The sequence below is a fragment of the Triturus cristatus genome, chromosome 1_2, assembly GCF_964204655.1.
Source record: "Triturus cristatus chromosome 1_2, aTriCri1.1, whole genome shotgun sequence".
Taxonomy (NCBI): domain Eukaryota; kingdom Metazoa; phylum Chordata; class Amphibia; order Caudata; family Salamandridae; genus Triturus; species Triturus cristatus.
This window is the reverse complement of record NC_140580.1, coordinates 321,192,407-321,209,440: the sequence shown is the minus strand read 5'-3', so window position 1 is coordinate 321,209,440 and position 17,034 is coordinate 321,192,407. Positions and strand designations below refer to the sequence as shown.

General features: G+C 42.1%; 1 protein-coding gene across 1 annotated transcript in view; it reads left to right on the top strand.

Moving 5' to 3' along the window:
- Positions 1 to 16,114, top strand: part of NDUFB8 (NADH:ubiquinone oxidoreductase subunit B8) — a 59,296-nt gene extending 43,182 nt beyond the window's left edge. The window contains exons 4-5 of the mRNA XM_085603889.1: positions 11,821 to 11,976; positions 15,919 to 16,114. Of these exons, the coding sequence (XP_085460015.1) occupies positions 11,821 to 11,976; positions 15,919 to 16,011 (249 nt within the window). The 3' untranslated portion in view covers positions 16,012 to 16,114. The remainder of the gene's footprint in view (positions 1 to 11,820; positions 11,977 to 15,918) is intronic.
- The last annotated feature ends 920 nt before the right edge of the window (positions 16,115 to 17,034 follow it).

The following is a 17,034-nucleotide window of genomic DNA, read 5'->3' as shown; positions in this document are numbered from 1 at the left end:
GTCTGGGCGCCCTTGTGTCTGTCTAGTGGAAGCCACCGGCGGATGCGCCAGCATCCCAGAGCCGGGTTTGGCTGACGTCATCTTGCTGAGTGATGAGATAACCCAGGCCTTGGTGTGGGTCATTCACGTGTAGCAGCAGTGAGCGACATTAACTCGAGTAAGAAAGACGTTCCTATTTTAATGACTGCACGCGCATGCCAGATTTTTTTCTGGGTACTATCCCACCTCCCCGTTTCCGTAACCTAATTATATTCGTTTTTGTGAGCTGCATTTAGGTTTTGAGTTTGCAACTTTTAGACACTCCTGCCGCGCCGCTATAGCAGGGGGAAAAAAAGACACAAATAGCAGTACAGTGCCAAATTGCTTCAGAGCAAGAAAAACAGCATTAAAATACCATCAAACATGTGCCAGGCAGTAGAGAATTGAGAAACGCTGATCTGCAGCTGCTGAGCAGTGAAGGAAAGATGCAGCATGAACAGTAATGATGGATGTTGTTGGGGCTGCCATTATTTGATTGGTAATTTGTACTAGCCTCTCATGGAATTCTGGGAATTGTTAGTTTTATAATGAGATGTTGTTTATATGGCTGCTGTGAATTTTTTTTATCAGCGAAGTAAAGACTCAAATCATATTACTCGCCTCTGGTCCGGATATAGAATCTACTGATCGCCCAAAAAAGTGACTAAGTCCGAAGGTAGAAATCTTCACTTGGAGAAGGCACCAAAATGTATCGGCCATCAAGTGGTATTCAGTGGGTGCAAATCTTTTATGTTTCCCCCCAAAAGTCAATGGCTTCACTGGGACTTCGTCCGATGGCTCTCCAGCTCCGCAGAACCCATCTCGGCCATAGCCTGCTGCCTTCCCCACTGAGGATTTTTGAATTCCATTTCAGAGACAGGAGGTGTAAACGTCTGAACGGGACGAACCTTGTCTCTGTGCCCAACTCTTACTCCATCCTGGTAAGCTGTAAATATTACCCTGTCCCGGTCTTGTGCAACCAGTTGCCCTTGGTTCTCACTTTGCACCTTTTGGCTATTTTTTTTTTTATCTAAAAAGTAAAAATTAATGTCTCTGGTTTCCCTTGTTGGAGGTTTGACATTTTTGGTGTCATTTGGTTAATGAAAATACTCTCTATTTCGGGATTTTTATCCTGTTTTGTTCAACTTTTTAACAGTTTTCGTACTTCTGAATGCTTTGCACGTTTCCTAGGTTAAGCCGGTCTGCTCTCTGTCATAGCTACCAGACGTTGAGCTCAGGTTTAAATTACTAAAGCCCTTACTCGACCTTACAGGAACAGTGACCTTATTACTTGTGGTGGACTACCATCCACCCCAACCAATAATCCACTTTCTCAAAACCTTCTTACCTGATTTACAGTTCTTTTATTGTCGTACATTAAGCCACCCTATACTATGATGATCCTGCTAGTCTTCTAAACTTGGTACATATTCTGATATTTTTTGTTTTGTTTAAACCTATGAGCTTTGTCGTTGCCCTCTTTAGTCTGACAGCCTCTTGGCAGCGTGCGTGGGCTCCTCAAATTAGCTTTTTATGTTCTGGTGTACTCATCTAAATATCTGATGGACCTTATTGTGTGGATGTTGCCTGTTGGTGCTATTTGAGTCCTGCAACTTTTAGCCATTGGTTATTCTGAGGTATGTGATTGTCGTCATTTTGGTAGTAGGCCAGTAGTTCCTTTTCACTCTTGCCATTTTAGTATTTGTCTTGTCAGTTTTCACTCATGTGCAAGACAGTTGAGTGCTATTTAAAAATGTGAAGATATTGATATAAACGCTGTGCTGTTGTAATGTTTGCAGAGCAGTAAAGAAACTGAACAATTCTTTTGACTATGCTTGATCAATATCCCCTTGATCTTCTCCTTTTGATTGAGCAACGTCTCAGATGGCCTCCATCCCAATTATATCCAAATTAGTTCATACTAATTTGACGATCATCCACAGAAATGGTTTAAACAATTGCAGAGGGAGTAGTGTTTATTGCGTATGAAAAGTTAAACCATCTAGCAGATTATATTCTCTAAAGTTCTTACCCCAGACTTCTCGTAGATTTGATCCTGTAACTTGAAACCTTGTCATGACAAGCACTTAATAACATCTGTTTTCAAACTAGCAATACTCAATAACATTCTGTTGTACATTGAGAAATATTTTTTAGATGTAATCTTTTCCAGAGGCAAATAGGTGCATGCTCATAACCTCATTCCCATGGCAAGGTCCTGTCATAATGTGGTACCTTAAAATGTGTAACTTCTGCACATCCCTTTTGCAAATCGGATTGGGAAAACAGGACAGGAACTGGAATCTTGGAAAAGCACTTCAATCCTCTCTCTTCCATTGTATCACATGCAAATTGATTGTTGTAAGAATAGCCATGAGCGGCTGAGGCAAAATAATATAAGTATTATAGGTGATGTTCTGCCATTCAAACAAGTTAGGCACAGATTCAAGTTATCTATGATGTAACAAATATTTCTGTTATGAACTGAAAATAAATGCATCAAAAACTCCAATGATGAAAAATATTGTTGAAAGGACTATGCCAAAAATGTATATATTGAAATATATTCAGGGTATATACTTTTTGTCAAGCAAGAAAACCCAAAATATAATTCCCTAAAGTTACTAAAATCCTTGACATTTCTAAATAATTGTTCAATATTATATCCAAAATAATAACCCTTTGGCTCGCCAGACAATCTCACCACTTCCTTTTGTTAACTTAAACCAAAATATATTGCTCAGATTGCGCAGGAATCTATCATGGAAGGCGTATGTAGATAAGGAGAATACCACCTGGAAGGAGGAAATGTTAGCTATAAAAAAGAAATCATCACTGCAAAAGCAGAGTGCTTTGCAGACGTTATTCTGAAGGCACCCAACAGTACTAAGGGTATTTTTAAAATTGTGAATGATATTGCTAGCCCAGATTGCACAAAAAACAAGATCCTTCCCACACAAGATCTATGTGATAGTTTAGCAACCTTTTTCGAGGATAAGATAAGCAAAATAATAGTAGGGCTGAAAGTGGACGATTTGGTCATATCCGGTGAGGTGGATAGTAGGCCACCACCAAATAAGCAAGAGGGTTGGGTAGGTGGTATGAAGCCATCAGATCAGTTGGCCCTCTTAGATCATTTTGAGTTACCCTCAGAGGAGGACTTTCATAAAGTAGCTCTAGGTGTCTCTTCAGGTTCCCCTATGGACCCCCTTCCTCATAAAATATGGAAAGAGCTAGGCTCTGAACTCTTCCCAATACTCCGACAGTTGTGTAGTCAATCCTTGAGTAGTGGGCTGGTACCGTCATTCTGGAAATAAGCAATAATAACTCCACTTTTGAAAAAACCCACGCTTGATCCAGCTTGCCCTAAGAGTTATAGGCCCTTTTCGCTTCTACCTTATCCAGTGAAGATCACAGAGCAAGGCACTCTCCCAGTTCTTGGAGTTAATAACTATCTAGAGGATGTGCAATTTGGCTTCCGCCCAGGACCCGGGACGGAGACTGCCTTGGTAACTGTTCTGGATGATCTTCGAATGCGAGCAGACAGGGGACAATCGGCTATATTGATCTTGCTGGACCTGTCTGCCGCATTCGACATGGTTAACCATGCGGTCCTTTTAGCGAGGCTGGAGGGAGCCGGGGTGATGGACGTGGTGCTGAAATGGTTTCAATCTTATCTGGCCAACAGACGACAGGCAGTGGCTCTCCCCCTTATCAATCAGATTTTGTTGATATTAGGCACGGTGTCCCTCAGGGGTCTGTGATCAGCCCAATATTATTCAATGCTTACATGAGTGTGGCGGGGTAGGATTAACAACTTGGGAAACAGATCTGCTAGAATAAGGTTTAATTTTTATTAAGACACTTTTGCGTCGAGTTGTTACTCTTCCTGAGACAGTTTGGGCGGTATCCGTCGTGGTTAGATGGATTTGATTCAACCCGGTAGGTTCTAGCTTCACTCTTTCTCTTCTGGGGTCTACTCTCCGTTGTCCTTCCGATTCCAGTCAAAGGAGGAGGGGAGATAAGGCCAACAAAAACAAAACAAAAGGGTATCAGGAGGACGCTCAGTCTTTAAGCCACACTCACTTCGGGCTGGGGGTGAAGAAGGCACCACTCACTCGTTTTGTGAGGCACACTGGTGAACTATACAATACGATGTTGTGGTGCTCAGTGCAACGGGTAAGGTGACGTGAGGATTGTTATTAAAAATAGGAGGAGTAGGAATTAGGTTTCGGCGGTAGGGCGACCTCTCCTCCCAACCTACCCTGAGAACCTGTCCCGTACCTGTGTCAGCCACGCTCCTCCGGGAGCGTGGCTCGGCGGCGCGTGGGGAAGTTGGCCTCCTGGCTTCTCCTCGGCTACAGTGGAACTGCTCTCTCGCTTCCCTCCTTCTTCTCCGGGCTTCTCCGCGTAGATCACCAACGTTCCAGCTCCTAACTCGGCTTCCTCCTCTCCGGTGGTGACGCACACGCTGTTCCGGAATTCCTCCGTTCTTATTGGTGGTGGGACCGATGTGACGTCGGATGGGGGTGGACCGTCCTCCCAGTGGAATCCCCAGTTAAAGGAGCAGTGTTCTTCAGTTTCTGCGGGAGGTAATAAAGGGTCGGAAGTTCGCCAGTCTCCCTGCTGAGAGGAAACAAGAGGGAGAGATGGAGGTATGGCCAACCACCATTCGCTAGTGGACTCGGGTAGCGGGTCCGCCCTGTCACAATGAGCCATCTGATTGCTGTCATTAAGTCACATAATGTCAGCCTTGTGAATTATGCTGACGACACAGCTCATTCTGTCGCTGGAGGGGGGATCATTCCCTCTCACTAGAAAAATGGCATGCCTGAATGCAGGATACGGTACACTGGCTGAGAAATAACTCCCTGCAATTCATCGGTGACAAAACAGAGATCCTATGCTGTGCCGCTGGGAAAGTGCCATTCTCACTCCCAACTGTTTTCTGGCCTATTCCCACGGGTACACCATTGGTACCCTCTGAGACGGTACGCAACCTGGGAATTAGTTTCAACGATAAGTTGAGTCTAGAAACTCAAGTTAATAAGATTGTCGGGAGCAGTTTATCTCTCATCGGAGTACTTCAAAAGATTCTTCCGATGTTACCAACCCAGGCCCGAGCACTAGTAGTAAGGAGTGTTATTTTGGGTCGACTGGATTATTGCAACGCTTTGCTGCTGGAGTCTCCAAAGTACCTGATCGGAAGACTCCAGAGAATCCAGATTGTTGCGGCAAAGCTTGCTTTAATGAGACCACAACAGTCATCAGCATCTCAAGCTCTGGCAGAGCTGCATTTGGCTCCCTGTATTACAGAGGATACAATTTAAATCGCTCTGCATTGTTTTTACGACGCTGCACGGTCTTGGGCCTAAACCGTTGCGGAGCAAATTTGGATGGTATGCCCCCATCCGCAGTCTTCGCTCTTCCTCGGCCAATCTGGTAAAAGTGCCCAGGATTAAAAGAACAAAATTGGGGGAAAGAGCTTTTAGCATTGCAGCAGCGCGCCTTTGGAATGATCTTCCCACTGATCTGAGACCGATTAAAGACCTGCTGTAGTTTGGAAAGTAAATAAAGACCTGGCTCTATCCCAGAGCACAAGTATTTCTAATGTAGCCTGGTTTTCTTTTCAGCACTTGTGGTGGCAGTGCACATGTACCTCAGCGCCAGGATGTCCGTAGGGTTACAGTGCGCTTTATAAATATTGATACCAATAACAATATGACTTCTGCTGTAAAGGCAAGCATAGATACCTTACAGATGGTTAGCAAAACTAAATCTGTTTCTTCTGGCAGTCGCCCTCCCATTACACTTACGCCTTTCAAAATCTGCAACTAGCATCAAATGTCGTTGATGACCTAACCATTCTGTTTAATACCTCTAAGCAGTGAAATGCCTAATGCAGAGGAAAATCTGTAATCAAACTACTGTTAAAATAAATTGCCTTGATGCATTTCACTCAAATGACTTTAGGCTAATTTGTTTGCTGCCATAATTTGAAAAACATTTGAAAGTACACTTATTTACCTGTTACAAAATCCTGCAAACCCTTCATCCCTTTGACTGTATTTAGGCCAGTTAGCAGCATAGAATTGATAGTTCCATGAGTAATTAAAGACCGCAGTCATGCGGTTGATGGAGGTGGTGTCAGGACACTGGCTCTTGTGGGCCTATCTGCAGCTTTTGATACCATTGACCACACCAGAAATATGTACAATAGAACAAATCATGAATAGTCAAAGAAAACTGAACCACTTGTAGGTGCAACAATGATTGTGATTGTGAGATTGTACTTACTAAAGTGCGCCGTTTTCCTTCTCAGTTGGTATCGTGACAACTAGATGAGCAAGGAAACTTCATTTTCTTTATACTGAAGAACCCTACTTTATCTTTCATTTTATGAAAGTGTCCATAGGGATGACTTCTTTCTGCTTTTAGTTTATTGCTGATCTCCATAGCAGCCAGGCTGTTTCCTGTCCAACTTTTTTCCAAATCCTTCTACAGCGGCAGGAAACTTATATCGCCTTGGATGTGAAATGTTTTCTCTATTAATGACTAGACAGACTGCACAACATGAGTAAGATGAAAACATTCTTAGTAAATTACGGGGCTATGAGCATTTCTGGCCTCTTGAAAAAAGTTGGATCACTAGTTTGATAGTATATTGCATCATAACTTCCTATCAGAATGCATTTACTGGCTAAACCCCGGGATCATTAACTAAGATCAGTGCTTTCCAAACGTTTTAGAGCCACAAACCAATTTTTAGAATGAAAAACGTTCGTGACCCACCTAGTGTTAGAGAACAAGAGGTGAGGGTGATGATTTTTTTTAATATAATAAAAGCAATTGGTTGTAAACTCCACAACCTTGACCACGCCCTTCAATATAGGACTGGTGCCAAGACCTTAACCTTCCCGTAAAAGTGGCAGATATGGAACTTCACTGGAGTCTGGAAGTGGAATAGTTTGAGTATGGTGCTGGCTTGGGATATTCGTTCACTAAAATTACTAGACGTCTGTTGATACCTGTGATTTTACTAAATTTGAGAAACCTTTATATAGTGCGAACACGGCTGAAGGGCATTGGAACACATTACATGAGCACTAGATTACATTGCACAAGCACAGATTCATTTTGTCATAAGCACTGGAGATTAAGTGATTTTCCAATAATCAAAGGATATTGAGCCAACGCTGGGCCACAAAACTGGTTACCCAGTTAGGCCACATCCAAATTTCACAATTTGTGTGCAAAAGACTTACACAAATGGTATTGTTGTGTGTGATTCTATTTAGTGAGCAAAATCTCTGCAGAAATGGCTTTGTGAAGTATAAAAAAAACAGCAGCCACCAATATTGAAATGTTTCACGTGGAGTCTTGCTTAGGAATACTTGCAAGTGTTTGTTTTAAAACTGGACTTGGGGACATTGTTTAGCACTTTCACACAGGTGCACAAATAGGGCTAATCATTTTAAATATTATTTACATGTAGAGCAGGACTTTGTGACCCCGCCAAAAATCTGCTCGCGACCCTCCAGGAAGTGCTGGGCAACAGTTGGAAAACTCTGCCCTAGCGGCAATGATGGGTATCTGGTGATAAGTCATTTTTTATTTTTTTACTAAACACTACCCCTTAGTAAAGCACAGCCTCGACTCTAGAAATAATAACGTTGTAGATCAGGCTTCCCTGTGCAATCTGCTTGCATGATTGGCTGTGTGATTCTGAGTTTGTGCTTACGAGGTAGGGTTAAACCTGCTACTCTATTGTACTGTTCAAGAATATCAAAAATAATCCCATAATGATGTGCAAGTGATCTGTAATTCCTATCAGAGAAATATTCTTTCAGTGCCTTCTGTGCATAATGAGATATGGCCACTTGTAGAGTTCTCAAAATGTCTGTGTCCATTTTCATTCCTATACATGATCCATATTGGAGTACCAATTCCTTTTCTTTTTCCATTTTAAAACATGTGTTACTATTATTGTCTTTCAGTTATTATATACGTTATACCTTGTCATGATTAATTGGGATTGCCTTCTACACTGTAATGGTTTCTTGTTTATATTATTGTCAACATTGAAAACTTATTTTAAAAATGCGTTGTGGGATCTCGTACATACGTAGGGATGTTATACCGCTCATAAATTTAGAGCAAATCCTTTCTCATTAACCTGAGGCAGTGCTTACCTATCCTTGGTAATAACAAGCATTGGCATAGCCAATAGGTCTCTGGGACCTTATAAGCGTTTAGCCATGCAACAGTTGTTGTTGCACCAAGGGTATTGTGCTGCATAACTAAGTACTTATAAGGTCCCAAAAGTAGCCAACATGATGGTCACATAAATCCTCTCACTATGAAGTCAGAGAAAAAAAGTAAAGCCCAAGCTCCCTGGAAGACAGAGCCTGACATTTGACCACTGTCTTTGAATAAACAGCAAATGTGACAGGATAAGAAGATTTAAAGCCCCGTTTACCGAAATTCAGTACTATTATAATCTAGTAATTCGAGTTTGGACAAGGGAAGGGACTAACTGAAACTGGTCAGCCTAAAAGAAATAAAGTCAGCAAACAGAAAGCAAGCAAATGTGAGTTATAAACTACAAAGCCAATGGTGGGCAACGGGTGGAATGCATTCCCACGGAAGGTTTCCGAATGTCCTCAAGCTGTCATTAGCAAACCGGCTTCCACTTAATCCCAGTCAATGTAAATAAAGCAGGATTCCAAATGCATGGATCAGGTTTGGTGTATCCGGGGTGATGTAATAGCAAACATTCTTGGAGAAACGTCCCAACAACTTTTATAAAACGAGACAGAAATCTCAAACCCTGCAACATGCTCAGACGGCTTCCATGTGCTGGGCATGTCTACCAACTGAGATGTGTAGGCAGTTGGTAAAAGACTCCTACTTACCTCCCAGAGCCCCGAATATCTAACGCACACACTCTAGCACACACGAGTTGTACCAGAACACAGTACCAGCAACATCATTACAAACCGACTCGAAAAAATGCTGCAAGACCACTCTAATGCTTATAACCATTTGAGGCTTCGTACATGTTTTATAAAGTGGCGCTCTGCGTAGGCGAGACCTAAAAATCCCTACATTGTGCATACCCCAAACTTAGTCGCCCATAGGGGTATGAATATTGCTTGTCATTACCCAGCTAAGCATTTACACATCAACTTAGGAATGAGGAAAAACTACGTTGATCATGCTGGGTTTTGAATCCTCTATCTGAGGAGGAATCTTTATACTCCGTTGTGCAATAGCTGACAATAATTTCGGCATGCGCCACTAGGGGGCAGTGCTATCTCATTTTATAATTGGTAGACATTACAGAGGAAGGAGCACAAAAGGCTGGCGATTAAAAGAGCCTTTTCTACCCGCCCTTTCTCACTGCCCTTCTGGTGTCCACTCCATGGTTTTCACCAATTGGCTTTACCTTGGTACTAAGACTGAGTAAAGGTGTATAAGAAGGTGTCATTCGGTACTGTGTGGTAGGGCAAGTCTGATCCTCAAATTATAACTTGCGTGAATATAAATATATGTATACTTGTGACATTTTCATAATTGCAGTGTAATTATGAGTGGCGTGCAATAAATGAATTACACTTTTTTACGAGCAAAAATTAAGCAATACAAAAACATAAATATCCGAGATTACACCCATCTGAGCAACAAGAAACACTAAGAAGATTTTAAAACTGGTCCAAAGCACCAGAAATATAAGGGCACTAACCGACATGACACATAGAGATCCCTGTCTCCGAGCAGGCCACTTGTTACTAGGAGGAAGTCTCATCTTCCACGCTCGTAGCAATACCAGAGCGCACGTTAGTGTTATTAAAAACGATAACTGAAGGTACAGAGAAACGCTACGAAGAACAGCGCAGCTCTGCAGTCAGATACCCAGCACTTGACGGTTGCTCACGTAACACTACACAACATTCTGAATGACCTAATTTTCCAGATGAAAAACAAAACGGAAAAGAGAAGAGAACGTTAATTTTCTTCAAATTCTTTTATGCAGTATGGTGGATGTGATAAACAACATTTTGTAACGGAAAAGGCAAGGCTTCGTGAAAATATTTTCTACTGATTTAAACTGCACTTGTCTTTCATTTTTAAAGTGTGTTCCCGCTGTTATTTTATATGCAGTTTAAAATGAACTCTGCCTGTACCTCACACTCTGACGCTGCCCACACCAATGCCAATGAGCCATGACCGCAAGGACTGGCTGAGCCCGACGACCGCTGCAATAATCTTCAAACTGGGGCCACACTGAGGGAATCACAGGCATGCAGACTGAGGAAGGTCTGGTCTTGGCTTTGGATGAACGATGTATGGCTTTAATTTTGAATAAAAAAATCTTACGCCCACTGCCCAGCCTAGGAGCATGACCAACTACAGGCCCCAAAGACAACAAAGCATAGGGTTACTCCGTGCCACCTTCTCTGGGTGTGGCATTGACAGCCATGTCCGCGCACCGCAAAACATGTTCCAAAATTGCCTTGGTTTACAATTATCTCTGATGAAGAACCCCCTGGAATGGGGGATATTTGAGGGCATCAAATTTGTCTTAGTATAAATGAAGTGGGTTGTCACTAGCGCAACGGTTTTCCATGGAGATGCAGACCCGCTGCTTCAGCCGGCGCAGCAACAGACGCAACCTGGGCAGTCAGACGGTCACATTGGAGCTACATGCTCTGAGGCCTCGGGTTCAGCTAAAACTTTAATTTAATTGGCTCATGATGACATGCTAAAAGTAAATTGGAGCAGTATTGGAGAATGTTCTAGTGACAAACACTTACTAGTAATCTATAGCAAGCAGCGCCATCAGTGTTAGCCCATCAGGTCGACTGCCCCCTCCCTCCTACACTAAAATCCTTGTTGCCGCTGCGGTTCAGGGCTCGATGGCTCGCTCCGTGTCATTCACATGGCTTCTGGACTGCAGTACAGCACCACTCCAGTCCAGGTCCAGTTGCGGGAGGTCCTCACATCATTACCGCCGCGCAGCTCAACAACGCGGGGTGCGCTGCTAGCATAATTGTCTGCCACCTGCTTGTGCGGCTGTGAGTCCTATCTATTGGTTAACTCATCACTGAGGTGCGACATCTGTGAATACCGCGTGTGAGAATGTTGCTACATTATTTTGTGCATTGCCTAAGCCAACACAACAGAGATGAGCCAGCCTCCCAAACCTGCTTGCAAGCAGCGCGGAGCCAGCCAGCTTTCTATCAGTGGTGCTAATAGCGCTCCACCTTCACAGCTGAGAAGAAGGCGCTATTATGCGTGACTTTGCATTTCAATGCAGTGATGTGGATCACTCCACTGAAATACGGTAATCGAACACCTGATTCGCTGTACTTGGCAGGCGCGGTACTTGGCAGGGCTGCATATCTCTATTTACACAATCCTTTTGATTTACCTCTTAGAGAAAGAACGTGGTTACCTTTACACTTGTGCATGTGAAGGCTAGGGCTCTGTTAGAAGACCCACTACATATGTGCCTCTGGTGCATTGACTCTGCTGCCTGAAATTCGATAGAAGCCAAATGTTTAGGGCTTGACTTTGCTTGGTGGAAATGTAGTAAAACTGCCCTCAATGAGTGCGTTGAAGGCAAGCACAATTTTGGATTTAAAAACTTGTTAGAGGTTATGTTGCTTGTAATGTTTGTTTGCCTACGGGTTACCTTTGTGTGATTAAATGCACTGTAAACGTGGTGATGTGGCAAGACTACACAAAACAATTTGGCAGTCTATGAAACTGAATAGTAATGGAATTGTTTTGTTTCAGATGCATTGGCACTTTGACATGTACATCAGGAACCGCGTGGACACGTCTCCAACCCCTGTCGATTGGAACACCATGTGCAAACAGCTTTTTGGTTTTATGGGTGTCATGCTTTTTTTGTTTTGGGTTGGAGAAGAATATCCTTCATACCAGCCAGTGGTGAGTTTTGCGAGTTTTGTTACAGGTAGCTGTGTGAGCACATTTTCCAGACTTTGGTGAAAATGGTAGTTTGATGACGAAAATATTTTATAATGAATTAAAATGGAATTTATATTGCACTTACTACCCCGGACGATGCATTGAAGCTATTTACTGCAACTAGCACACTACTCCAGAACCCAAAGTTAGTGGCTAGTCTAGTTGTTATTGGAATTAGTCTTGTGCTCTCAAGGAAACCTATTCAATGCAGGTGAATGTGATCTTTAGTGGGAGCTATGTAAAAAGCATACTGTTGATCGAATGAATACATATATTGTTTGGTTGCAGGGATATGGTTTCAAAGAAGACTAAGACACACAGGCATGTTACTTAACGTAGTCTAGATGCTCAAGAGGTATTCAAAAGGTCAAAGGTAAAGAAAGGGTTATTCAGCTTGGTCCAACTAAATTGTTCATAAAGGGTTTTAGGAATCTAGAGGTCGGAGGTTTATTGTGTGTTTTTTGTTGTTGTTTTGTTTGCGATACCATGCAATCTATGGATGTAAACATGTAGAAAGAACAAATCCTCTGCTGAGAGACCCCATTACAATTTTGAAATCTGCCATTAAGAAATGTGGCTTTTTTAGGTGCCTTTTAGAGATACTTTAACTTTAAAAGAAGTGGCAGATACTGGACTCTTTGAAAAAATCAAACCCAGTGCGTGGTGAGACATCCCCTTACGAGTGACCAACATGCACCGCAAGCTGTAAGCACATCACAATACCTGTAATTACCATTTGACAGCACAAATAAGAAAGTTGAGGTCTAAAATTGTTTGAGACATTGTTATTTCTAGCTTTAGTGTATGGCACCCCACTGTATACAATGTATTCCATCGATGCAAGCCCTGAAAGCACCTCTTTGTGTACATAATACAGCAAGCAGAACATTTAATAAAATAAATTGTTACAGCTTATGTGTGGTCTACAGTAAATTGCATAAACTACAGGTATAAACGTGTAAAAAATACCGCCAACCTAAAATATAACAAAGCATTTGTTAAACACGTTGCAGCAATCATTAGTAAAGACAGCGATCGATTGTTTAACTGACCCACTAGTTACTTGGTTTGGAAAGGCAATTGTCATTACAAGTAGGTGCTTTCTCCTGCCCCCTCCTGACGAACACTGGACTCCACAGAAGACCCCACCGTCTGCAGAATGGATATCTGAGATATTTGTAACCCTCCAGCATCCACCTTGTCGTCTCATGGTGTGTTCTTAACTGCTGATGCCGATTATTTTCTTGTGGAGACTCTGTACATGGGTGCTCTCATTAAACTCACATTTGTTCCTTCTATATGTTAGTTTGTTACTACAGCAGCCAAAATCAATTTGGCTTGGCTGTACTAGGCCTGGGTTATGATGACACTCCATTCACTGAGGGGCTGGGAATATGACAAAGATCTCTGTGAGGAAGCAGTTCCAAGACTTGTAGAGGAAACCAAACGTCAGAGGTAGGAGTCCTAGAGATGGCTGAATAGTAGGAGATAACCAAATTGCATAGGATACCCAATATTGTACAATGCAAGCTGTCAATCATGAATGAACCCTTGGTCATGAGAGATTTATATAACTATATGTAATTCACTAAAAACTGAGTTTTGGTTCTAGCTCAAATGCACAAAAGCACTGAAATTTACCATTTCTGCACATAACTTTTATTGCCCCTTTGTTTAACTCTTTCCCAGTTACCTTTTTTTCGAGTGCCTATTGCAAATGTATGTTTTTTGCATGGCGAGTGATGCAAGTTCTCCAGTATTGGAGCTTCCATAGATTCACATGCTTGAATCATTCCCCATCTGCGAAGTGTGGGTCAAACCCTACTATATTAAAGCAGCATCAGTATCATAGGCTATAAAGTCTGTGTCCTTTAAAAAAAAAAAATATGTTCCAAACTTGAACTGTAACCAGTCAGGTGATAGCACCCACTAGATCACTCACAACAGAGGCTGAGTTCCTCAGATTTTCTACTACATGTCATGGGAAGGGAGTCTCCCTGAGCTCTGCTCATTTTTCTTCCTCTTTAGAAATGAAGATTTGCCTACAACTACTATGTCTGATACTTGTAAGAAAGGCCTCTTCAGATCCTGCAAAATCTGTGGGAAGAAAAGGCTACATGTGGACGATCAGCATCTGGAAACGAAGTGCAGAATATGTCACACTTATTCCTCTAAAACCATAAAGTACAAATCATTGTAGCTCCAGTGTAATGATTTACCCTACACACCTCCATGGTCAAATAAAACCGAAACTATACTTGTGGAATGCAGTCCTAGGTGTCTTAAGCAAGAATTCCTTCAAACAACGACTGAGGGTGCTCTTCACTACATATATTTTCTATTTGCGTGACAAAATCTCTGAGCCTACGAGCATGTAGAATTAAGTGCTAGTGATTAAGTATTTCACATTTACAAAAGTTATCTAAGTGAACACTGTCATAATGCTTGGTGAGTCACAGGTGTTACCTGTGAAGTGACCTTGAAAGGGTTCCTCTAACACAACTTAACTCTATAACCTAGATATTTACAGGACTCTTAACATTTTGTTCATCTGGTGCCATCCCAGAAAGAGGCTTAAACTCAGTGTTGCAGATTCCTTGAAGAACTTGATAATACTTTATGCAGCAACTGTTTTCACTCGGTGGGTAATAATGCTCACGGAGTGGTACAAAAAACTGCATCAGTGCTTTTCCAAATTCACTCTGATTGAGACTGGCTCCATGTTTCTCAAAGCATTGTGTTTTCTGAGGCAATGTTGACCAACATCTTTGGCTGATTCTATGGTGCTTTACATCTTCCATCATTACTGGTACCTCTTTATGCTTGGAAACTTTGCATGCGTAAGAGGAAGTTGGTGTGGAGTGGCAGGCAGACGTCAGCCCCATATATAAACGTGTAGAATATGAAAGTGACTCTAGTCCTAGACCAACAGCCCTCTTTATTTCAGCCAGCTTTTCCATTGGGCCCTTCATACAGTTTTTTATGTTCTATCAGGTTAGACATAAAATCAACTGAAACTGGTATACTGAGCCTGCAGTTTAGAAATGGCTGGGCCAGAAGATGGACAGCTTATGTAGGGGTTACTGGTGGTTGTGGGGGCCCACACGGAACCTGTGTACTTACTATATAGTGTAAGTAATATGGGAAGTGCTATATTAGCAGAATAGGACCTCCCAATAGTAGGACGAGCATTGACTAAGTAGGCATGACCTTGGCAAGTGTGCGGTTATGTTTTTGGCAAACATGCAAAAATATAAAACTAATGATGGCCTTGCATTTCAAAAGGAACAGATCAGGTACGGAATGCTGAACAATGCAAACATTCACCCCTAGTCACAAGGATCTGGGTTTAATCCATTGTTCTTTTGCTCACCATGCCATCCCAGTTTGAACCAAGTCCTATGCAAATCAGTCTTGACCCTGTTCCTCATGGGAACAGCCCAGCCTGAACTGCGTAGCCAGATCCTCCTTGGACTGGAAATCAGCATCCTGGGACCGGTTTCGGGGCACACCAGCCCCAGCACTTAAATGCACTCTTGTTTTCCTGAGGCTATGCACATGTGATAAAGCAAAATGTCTTCACTCGCAGTGCACGGCAGCCAGTGGATGAAGTTGGCCAAACCATTGTCCCACGATGTATGCTGTAGTGGGTTGAAACATGTGAACGATATTTGAAAAGATCCATGGAAGAAGAGGACTTACCAAAAGCCCCTGCATGTGTCTGCTTTTATTAGTATTTTAGGAAACTTGAGGATAGCAGAACAGCTAAAGATTTCTCTATTCCATACCTAAAAAATATATAGCACGTTAAGTAATTATGGGGATAATGAGGCTGCACTGTAAATAGCATTGTTTCACTGTTAAATCTAGATTTAATGTAGTTGTCAATCTTTTCTTTTGCAGGGTCCAAAGCAGTATCCATACAATAACCTATACCTGGAGAGAGGTGGTGACCCCAACAAAACACCTGAAGAAGAGAAGCATTATGAAATATGAGCTGTTTTTCCCCCCAAGAAAACTCTGTACTGAACTGGTTCCTGCAGGCTGTGCTTCTCTTACTCTCAACAGTACTGGGTCTGAATTAAATGTATTTATTCAAGCTCTTTCTTCTGTGTCTTACATTTCAAGGTAGTTAATTTATCAACTTTAGTAGAATAAAGGATTAACTTGGACTTTTTAGCAAGTTAAGCAAGTGGTTAACCCACAGAGCCATTTACTGGCAAACAGCTGTGCAAACTGAGAGTGCGTTTGTCAATGTTCTTTCATTGACGCTCGCAATCTGATCTTGCTATGACCCGTTGCCTGTCAGTTAGGCCTTGCTGTGGTGATAGTTGCGGTTCAAGATAAGAAGGTATGCAGTAAATGAGGGAAGCATGTTTGCATTCAGTAGGTGGATACACCTAAGGCCAGCTGCTGTAATGTTTTGTTGAGTATCAAATTGTCTGTGGAGTGGTTGTTGCCTTGTGGCATGTGAGGCTTGGGATGGTAGTGTGTTTTGGTATGCTGTAACTCTGCTCTCGCATTAACACTGATGTTATTAGCCATAGTTAACAGCTGAACAGGTTTTTTTGAGCTTGTGTCCTGAGGTCTTAATACTTTGAGTGAGCACTACTCCCGACAGGAACAGACATGGAAGGTATCTGTCTTGCAGGAACAAAGTGGGGTCTGAAGGCCAATCAATGTAAAGGTGACAGTTTGAGTATAACAGGCAGAGGCTGCAGTTAAGTGTCGCCTACCTAAATTAGCCCTTGAACGCTGCCTTTCTGCTACATCATGCTGTTGTTTCTTTATTTATAAAAAAAATAAAGCCACTTAATGATAAATCCAGATTAATATAAACCAATTGCTAGTCAGTTGACACTGCATCTCGCCACAAATTTTGGAAATAGAATGCAATTTAATATTTAAAATGAAAAAACAGCACTAAATAATGAAATTCTCACACCTTAGATGTATAACGGCAAAAATTAAATTGATAACACAGCACCTGGTTATTTTTTTAACAGTGTACTTGGTTTT